The 10,238-nt window shown below is 39.5% G+C and overlaps 1 protein-coding gene across 1 annotated transcript in view; it reads right to left on the reverse strand.

Annotated features, from left to right (window-relative positions):
• Positions 1–9,818, reverse strand: part of col5a2a (collagen, type V, alpha 2a) — a 59,896-nt gene extending 50,078 nt beyond the window's left edge. Inside the window, exon 1 of the mRNA XM_021578900.3 lies at positions 9,543–9,818. Within this exon, the coding sequence (XP_021434575.1) occupies positions 9,543–9,633 (91 nt within the window). The 5' untranslated portion in view covers positions 9,634–9,818. The remainder of the gene's footprint in view (positions 1–9,542) is intronic.
• Between the last annotated feature and the right edge of the window lie 420 nt (positions 9,819–10,238).

A 10,238-nucleotide genomic window follows, 5' to 3' on the forward strand; every position in this document is an offset into this window, starting at 1 on the left:
TATATAATTCTAAATTAATAATAATAATAACTGCTTTGTTTAAAAATATATATATTTTGGATGTGATTTTGTTTTCAAATAACGTGAAATGAGCGAGAAAAATTCCATTCTTGAATATGGGGTGAGACATTGTTACTAATTTGTAAATAAATAAATCCAGATTACTATTTAGAATTATTTATTTCTGTTTTTAGAGGGAGGGAAACCAAAATCCTACAGTCATCTCATGGGTGTCCCAGTCGAGGAAAGCACAGGTATTGAACTAGCATCTGGAGCAACATACCTTGCACTGCTATGCAGTCTCTTACACCGTTTAGCCACTCAGGCAGTGTACAACATGACTGGTCGGGTGTGAGCTACATAATACTGAAGCTGTGCACAATTATCAGTTTCTATTTAGGTTTATGTCACCCATACATTGTCAGTTAGAGACACAGTAGGCCCCAAAAGCATAATCAGTGCTCTAACTCCCCCTTGCGCTGGTCTGGAGCAATGAAGTGGTGACGCAGGGTACCGTACTAAGCCACAAATTACCTCTAAGTACCGCAGCATACTCGCAAAATCTTTAGTTGAGAAACCAATGTGGAGAGGTTTCATCTGTATTTTTCATAGCTGTCTACTTACCATCACAGACCGATGCTGGCCCTAAGACCACACTCAATGTGCTATATTCGGCCATAAGCAAACAGGAAAATGCTCATCCAGAGGCAGCGCTCCTAGTGGCTGGGGACTTTAATGCAGGGAAAACTGTTTTACCAAATTTCTATCAGCATGTTAAATGTGCAACCAGAGAGACAAAAACTATACACCACTTTACTCCACACACAGAGATGTGTACAAAGCTCTGACCATAATTCTATCCTCCTGATTCCTCCTGACAAGCAAAAAATTAAAGCAGAAAGCACCAGTGAGTCGGTCAATAAAAAAGTGGTCAGATGAAGCAGATGCTAAGCTACAAAACTGTTTTGCAAGCACAGACTGGAATATTCTTCCCGAAGCAATGAGGAGCACACCACATTAGTCATTGGCTTCATCAATAAGTGCATCGATGACGTCGTCCCTACAGTGGCCGTACGTACATACCCCAACCAGAAGCCATGGATTACAGGCATTCCCACTTAGCTAAAGGCTAGAGCTGCCGCTTTCAAGGAGCAAACTCTAACCCGGAAGCTTATAAGAAATCCCGCAATGCCCTCCGACGACCATCAAACAGGCAAAGTGTCAATACAGGACTAATATCGAATTGTCAATAACCAGTGGTTTAAAGTGCTTCAGTAAAAATACTTTAAAGTACTACTTAAGTCATTGTTTGGGGTGGTATCTATACTTTACTTAACTTTTAATATTTTGTACAACTTTTACTTTTATTCCACTACATTCCCAAAGAAAATGATGTACTTTCTACTCCATACATTTTCCCTGACACCCAAAAGTACTCTTTACATTTTGAATGCTTAGCAGGGCAGGACACTGGTTAAATTCGCACATCTGATCACCCCCTACTGCATCTGTTCTGGTGGACTAACACAAATGCTTAACTTGTAAATTATGTCTGAGTGTTGGAGTGTGCCCCTGACTATCTGTCAATTTAAAAACAAGAAAATCGTGCTGCCTGGTTTGCTTAATATAAGGAATTTGAAATTATATATACTTTTATTTTTGATACTTAAGTATACTTTAGAAATTACATTTACATTTGATACTTAAGTATATTTAAAACCAACTACTTTTAGACTTTTACTCAAGTAGTATTTCACTGGGTGACTTTCACTTTTACTTTAGTCATTCTCTATTAAGGTATCTTTACTTTTGTTCAAGTATGAAAATGTGATACTTTTCCCACCACTGTCAAGAACAAATATATAATTCTTAAGGCTGTTTGAAGTTGGTGGACGAAACTGAAAGTAAAATAATCTCCACCATTGTCCATGCTAGATGGAATCTTGGGATGTCGGATAGCACAAACCTTTCCTCCGTATTGCTGGGAAATGGGATGGGGGGGGGGCGGAGGAGAGTTGTTTATATTTAGCTTTAGTGTTGTTGCAATTCACCTAGCTTCCACATGGGTGAGACATTCTACATGTAGCGCCTTTAACACTCCTGGTGTTGAATCCTGTTTATTTCATTTAAATTGCTGTGTAGTTTTGCAGAATCTAAATTCCCTTATTATTGAGTCTTTAGAGAACTGATACACATGTATATCAGATACACCATCTCCCCAAATAATGATCTCTCATGCCTTGTATGAGTGTGTGTGTGTTTGTGCATGTGCATATGTGCATGCGTGCATCATTACAGATGTAGGATCTTAATTTTGACCTATATCTCAGCAATAAGTGATCAAATTAAGATCGTACATTTGTACATTCATGATTATGTGTATGAAGTAGTGTCATTCAGTAACAGTTAATCAACTAACAGATCCATTGTATAGTAATGAGAGCCAGAAATGGATCTAAAATCCCATTGTTCACCACATCTGATATAACCTACATGTCACAGCACTCAGTACTTAACTCTGTGCTGAGTCTGAAATGGATCTGCTTTTCCTACCATATGAGTGTAATTGCGAGGGACATTACAGAAACGGTCATACTTGGAACTGGAAGAGAAGTAAAGTATTCTGCACTTGCTGTTGGACCATTATGACACCTAACAACAGACAGACAACCTACCAGAACCTTAGCAGTCAGAAGTAGTACAGTAGACATAGAACAGTTGGAATCCTTGGCTTGAGTCAAGGCCAAGAAATTCTCTGAACATATGTGTTCCAAATCACCCGAAACATCCCTTTGGCAAATCTGTTCTGGTATTTGACCAGGAACTCTAGAATCATGCAATCTGCAACGCAATATGTTTTGCCATGGCAAAATTGAAAACACGAAGCAGACCTTACTCTTTGGTCCTTTAAAAACCTGCTATATGTAAAATGTTGTGCACTATAGCTTGGGAAATGAATAAATGTGACCCTGGATGACAAAATAATGATCTTTGTTTCCAACATTAGGGCTGTTTTCCTGAATTTAGTTAAATCCTCTTCATGTTTTGCTTCCTTGCCACGAAATTGATTGCGATACTGGTATCGTCCCGACCCTAATTATGCTGTCTATATAGCTCTTTGGGTCTCAAAGTCATGCAAACAGAGTTTACATTTGATGTCCACATTAGCAAATTAGCCAACATAATAGTGCTTCCGTGAAAATCATTCAGGTAATTGAAGAATCTAAACTACTCATGGAAGGGTCATATATTTGCCATGCTAACTGACAACATTGGAACCCTTTTCACTTGTGCCAGTAAACTTTCACCTATGAACTTATACCTGTGAAAAAATTAGATCATGCCCTACATAGGCAAAACAGACAAGCAACTGGCACCTGATTTAAATAGTTGAATGGAGTTGTTAAGGCCAATAAAATGAATATTCAAATATTGAGCAAACATGGGGGACAAGCTGAGTTTAAAGGGAGCTAACACATATCAGTCTGTCTGACTTCCATTCGACTTCCATTCCTTTATTCATTAGTCATATACTGTGTCATGTACCTGACTGAGCCATTTAAGCCATTATTATGAGCCTTCCTCCCCTCAGCAGCCTCCACCGATTTAAAACTGTTCCATGTTGACACACGAGAGGAGGACCGTGCACATGGAAGGAACCTACCTCTAACCCCAGTCAGCTGTCAATTAAGTTTCCTACACAACAAGAGCATGGAACCTAAACATGACCACCATGACCATTGCCACCTACTAGTCTTTGCAGGCAGCAACCATAGACCTTAACCACAGAATCAAGCCTAGAATTTAGGTTTGTGCAGGCCACATGTACTCAAACATCGGGCAGCACGTGGCCCACAGAAGGCACACTACAGACAAGAACCTATAGGAAACCACTTCTGACATCATACAATCAGTATCTAACGAGTATAATGTATAGTAACAAGGTTTAATAATTGCAATGATCAATTCAGGAAAGTATATGTTTAGTTGTGCTGCAGAACTGGGTTCAAATAGTGTCTAAAATATTTGACTTCTGTCTGAGTGCCAGATGGGCACTTTTGGGACTATTCTATTGGTTTCATTATGCCAGGCAAGCTCAACCAAGCACAGCTAAACAAATACTGTTTTAACCCAGGTATGTAGTGCTGACTCATTACCTGGGTCTCAAGCAATGGACCTGCATGGCAGAACCTCCCATAATGTGACATGACATATCATGAAATTGGACGATTTAAACCAATTACGCAGGCTTTGAAATGGTCACCAGGGGACAAATAGAGAACACGCTTAGTGGAAGAGAACAGTATATTTAAGACTGCCAACCTCCAGTGGATCAACTCCAGAGGGCAGACACCCCTCCTGATCTCCTCTGACAAAATACAACCAGCTGTATAAACATTCAAAACCTGCAAAGGCAACTCAAAACGACAGACGCACACCATTTGCCAGCCAGTTTGTGTTCTTGAACGAAGCAGGTGCTAACAGACCATCTTGTCTGGACAGGTTGTTGAATGGATCACAGAGACGATTGAGAACGAAGTGCCATTCAGAGCTGACGTAACATGTGCAAAATTGATGTTTTCTCACTTTAAAACAGTGGAGGCTTGGGAGCTGAAAAGAGGAGAGGGGGCTCCTGCCCTTAAGCAATGAACCTACATATCCACAATTTCCACATCACCTAGGCCCCAAGCCATACCCTGACACACCACATCTTACATCAGCTCTATAACTTCCTCCCCAGCCTCCCTCCTTTCAGCCAATGCTTGTTTTAATACTTTCCAAATACTGCCAAAGTAACTATTTTAACATCTGGAAATCATCCTCCCTCCACTCCACCGTTTGCTGACTGCCATCATTTGGTTTATAAGTAGTGGCCTCTTGGGCACGAGCTGCATTAAAAATCTATCTGCTCCGTCAGTCTGTGGTGCCGCTGAGTCACCCAGGTTCAATGCCATGGGCTATCATGCCAGGCAGTTGATAAAACAAGGATATCTGGCACTCTGGTTGAGATGTAAGCCACAAAGTACAATCTGGATTTGTTTTAGTCCAACACGGGGAATAAAAGATGCATGTAATCAAGTCATATGGCAAAAATGCAGCACATGGTTCTAATCAGTGTCGTGTCTGGTGGACCTGGTTGAATTCAAGTTTGGACATTTAGTGTTTGCTGAGAAAACCGTCCATTTGATGCATTGTAACTGATGTGGCAATAACACCTGGAACCGATTTGCGAGTCAAAGTTACTTCATACTGTATAGGTTTCTTGATTCAGAATACCAGCTTTGTTTGCCTGTTGCAAATTACCCGCAGAGAGAGAGAGAGAAAGTTATCAGCCTCTTTGGCATTTGTCCTAAATAAATACCAAAAGGTTCACAAAAAAAGAACAAATCTAGTATAAAGACAGTTATAAGTAAATGAAAAGAAGGTTCCACAAAGGTTAAAATGGTTTAATGTGAAAAGTGAAGTCCCTTTGATGTACAGTGTTAAGTGGCCATCTTTGAAAATGTTTTGCAGGCGAATCAGTCTGCCCTTTGGGAGGGGGAGTGTTCACACACTAACATATTCTTGAATGGCTTCTCACAGCTCTACTGCTGGGCACGACCTGCTGCTTTTGGTTACTTGGGACAGTGATCCTTGCACAGTATATACTCAAAAAAAGACTTACAGGACATCTTGTATTGTGCCAGTAAAGATCTACCTGTCAGAGGAACGATGGTGTTGCATGTGTGTGCCAAGTTTTCACCACTCGTTTGTCACAAGACTATCAAGAGTTTGAGACCCTTCAGGAAGCAAACTTCCAACAAGCGCATACACATACAGTATGGCATTCATCTAAAACTGTAAAACTCAACATGTGTATTTCAAACATTTGCTCTAAACATGTTTCCAGCCTTCAAAGGTTCATCTTGAACTCTCCCAAATTCTTTCCAAGTCTCTCCCTCAGAAATATAGCCAGTTTATTTTAAAAACACTTTAATACCCTCCACAATCGTCCTCTTCATGGTTACAGTCTTTTTTCCAGAACAGATACATATTACTGTTATATTCCAATTATTCACTATCATCAACATTCAACCACACCGAACTTCAAGTTGGTATTTTCTCCATATAAAATCTAAATTAAACCCAGTCACACTGCATATTATAGATCATATATGCTTATATGCTTACTAAACTGAAAACAAATCTTGGAATATTATACAATACATTTACACTTTTGACAAAGAGCCTTTAAAATGTGCAAAAGAGCACAATGAATCATTGGGTGTGTCTAGAGTTTCCTCAGTAACACCTCAACATATTCAGCAGCTCATTGCTGTCACCACATTAGAGACTTTATTTTTCATAAAATCTTTATATAATTGCAATACACAGATCTCAATTTAAAGTCAGTTTCACACAGCAGGAAAATAATCCTGCAGAAACAGGAAATGTGAAATGTTATGTGGATTATAATTACAGTGGCTTGGGAAAGTATTCATCCCCTTGGCATGTTTCCTATTTTGTTGCCTTACAACCTGGAATTAAAATAGATTTTTGGGGGCATTTGTATTATTTGATTTACACAACATGCCTACCACTTTGAAGATGCAAAATATTTTTTATTGTGATACAAACAATAAATAAATAAAAAACTGACAACTTGAGCGTGAATAACTATTCACCACCCCAAAGTCAATACTTCATAGAGCCACCTTTTGCAGTAATTACAGCTGCAAGTCTCTTGGGGTAAGTCTCTATAAGACTGACACATCTAGCCACTGTGATTTTTGCCCATTCATCAAGGCAAAACTGCTCCAGCTCCTTCAAGTTGGATGGGTTCCGCTGGTGTACCTTAATCTTTAAGTCATACCACATATTCTCAGTTGGATTGAGGTCTAGGCTTTGACTAGGCCATTCCAAGACATTTACATGTTCTCCTTAAACCACTCAAGTGTTGCTTTAACAGTATGCTTAGGGGCATTGTCCTGCTGGACGGTGAACCTCCGTCCCAGTCTCAAATCTGTGGAAGACTGAAACAGGTTTCCCTCAAAAATGTCCCTTTATTTAGCACCATCCATCCTTCCTTCAATTCTGACCAGTTTCCCAGTCCCTGCCGATGAAAAACATCCCCACAGCATGATGCTGCCACCACCATGATTCACTGCGGGGATAGGGTGTTCTCGGGGTGATGAGAGGTGTTGTGTTTGCACCAGACATAGCGTTTTCCTTGATGGCCAAAAAGCTACATTTTAGTCTCATCCGACCAGAGTACCTTCTTCCATATGTTTGGGGAGTCTTCCCCTACTTTTTTCTTTAAGCAACAGCTTTTTTTCTGGCCACTCTGCTGTAAAGCCAAGCTCTGTGGAGTGTATGGCTTAAAGTGGTCCTATGGACAGATACTCCAATCTCCGCTGTGGAGCATTGTAGCTCATTCAGGGTTATCTTTGGTCTCTTTGTTGCCTCTCCGATTAATGCCCTCCTTGCCTAGTCTGTGAGTATGACCAAATTAAGATACTGCATCTGTAGTCTGGTTCTGATTCAGAGTGTCAAACAGAGTTTGATGGGTTCTTGAAATGACAAAGTTCTAAATACAGGATTTGTTGCTGACGTTCTAAGGACTCATAAACACCTTGGAAAATTGGATGGCTATGCCTTCCTGCTCATAATGATGTAAAGTGGCTTAGATTGTAATCCATTCAACACTGACCAACTCTCTATACTTAACATAGTAATTTAATGAAGCCATACACTAAAACATCCCTCAAAAGCAGTTGACTCCTTTTTGACTTAGTTGCAAGAATTTGAGTCAACATTCTGCTGCTTTGACAGGAATACATTTTTGATGGTCTTCTCCCTGGGCTGACATAATTTGTCAATGTTCTGTGGGAACATGAGTTCAGGTTCTCAGTGCCTTGTTTCATATGGACAAATATGGAAACACTTGCATCTACAGAGAGCAGAGGGGAAAACTATAGACCCTCTGGGACTAGTGCTCTGAAATGGAATAAAATGTGAGGAAGATAATTTTCCTCTGAGGAGTCATCACCAGTTGTCCATTTTGAAGAGGCATTAGGTCAGGGGCCCTACTTAAATATGGCGTATTTCAAGAGTATTGGATTTATTTTCCCATCTTGTCAGGCTTCACAGTTGGCCATATATTCCTATAATAGCTAAAGTAATAAATACTATGGAAGAGATGGCTCTATAGCAACATCATTGTAATAACGGTAATTAGCTCAACACAAAATGTGCCGACATGTTAAACATCATTAGACTTCATACATGCACAGACGTAAAACAGGCATTTTAAAGTTCCTGTTCATTCCACCACAAGAGGGCTCCCTGTCTAGGGTACACCGATGTCATGTTTTGGGTGAATTACTTTTTTTAAAATCTAACAAATACAGTGTCTATGGGTACTTGGAAAACAAACTCCAATTGAGCTTAAGCTACAAATCAAACGTATTGTTTTGACAGCTCACTGAGCTGAAAACAGGGGCCACTCAAGGGCCACAAAGATCCTTTTCAGTAGTCTGCTTTATGGTTTTCCCCTCATGACATCATACACTGAACAATATTCCATGACATCATGGCATTTAAAAAAACATAAAGTCACTACAACAGAAACACTCAGCTCTGGGTTTTTAAGTGCTTGGTCGCTAGTCTGTAGGCTACCTATAGAGAGCTCCAATGACTCTGCATTAGAATGCAAGCTATGTTCCATCCGAGACACATGGTGTTGAAATAGTCTAGGCAGATGTAGAATGCAGAGAAAAAAAATCTGGTTGCTGGTAACACTTAATGAACAAGAGATGAGGAATAAAGTTAGTCCTCTGGCACTTCTTTTCTCTCTCAGGGCTTTCTTCTGGCACCTTAGATTAACATGTAACATCACTGGCAATCACTGACATACTGTATGTCCATACAGGACAGTACAGTATATGATTGAGAGCTGATTTCCCACTTTAAGATAATCCACACTATAGTTACTCTCGTCCAAAACTGGAATTCATTTTTGAGGTCCTGCCAGCTAAGGTCTGTGCCAATCATCCTTTACAGACATGTATCTTACATGTTCCATACCTTCACTGTGTCTTCAGCTGCTATTCATGAGAACGTAAAAAAGACCCCCGCCCCAAAAAAAAAAAAAAAAAAAAAGATAAAGGTCATGTCCTTGCTATCTACTTTGGCAAAAACAGATCCAATTCAATAACCTTTTTTTTTTTCTATTTGGTAACAACAACAAAAACACTGAATAATGAAAAGTGCATTACGAATGTAATACACTATTATTATTATTCATGCTTTATGTTTTATTGTTTAATTGTTATCTGTATTTAGCAGAACACACTCCAGAACTACCTTAACATCCAACAATTTGAACCAAACGAGGCTCTTCACAGATAAATGTTCAAATTCAACAACAGAAAAAAAAATCAAGTCCTAATACAACAAGCTCATGTTTAAAGTTCAACTCATCTTGGAACCAACAGCCACACTCTTAATGTTATACCAATCAGCAATTAATTGTTAAAATAAACTAACAAGGATGTACTTACCACTGTTTCCATCCTGGCATTTCACAAACAAAACCTGAGCCACAGAGACAACCAGAAAAAGGCAAATCCTTGAATGCACAAAGCTCATCATGTCTACAACAAAGACATGGGCTCTACTTGTGCACAAAGTGGGAAAAAAGGGATGAGAAATGCCCAGGTTATCACTGTACCATGTAGCCAGAGAACACTTCCAATAAGCAGCGAGCAAGGCAGACCCAACCCAGACTGCACGAGTGCTTTTTTGGGTAGTTACAGCTTTAAGTGAGAAGAATGCTGGCAACCCTAATTTTCCTCCCCCTTTTGTCAGTCCTCTCTCATAACCATCCAATCAAAGGCATTTGTGGCTCTGAAAACTACACCCTTGTTCCCATCTTTTGAATGATGAATGATATGTTTTTGTTACTTAAACAACAAGATCAGAATTAGAGCAAAGATGAGAAGAAACAGATAAGAAAAGCTTTGTTTGTTTAAAACTGTTTTGCTCTTCCCTCCCCATACCCTCCCTGGAGTGGTTGCTAAGCAGGACTGTTAAAGTGCTGTTTTATTGTCTTCAAGGCACCAAACTTAGCAGGGTCTGAAAGGCAACGTTTTATTAGAAGAATAAGAATAGAGTTCATGGAACATTATCATTGTCAAAAGGTGATAGGAAATCTGAACAGAAAACATGTAATAACGTTGTTTAAATGCTCTTAGGCA

This window comes from Oncorhynchus mykiss, chromosome 22, assembly GCF_057628025.1.
Source record: "Oncorhynchus mykiss isolate SJ-2025 chromosome 22, ASM5762802v1, whole genome shotgun sequence".
Taxonomy (NCBI): domain Eukaryota; kingdom Metazoa; phylum Chordata; class Actinopteri; order Salmoniformes; family Salmonidae; genus Oncorhynchus; species Oncorhynchus mykiss.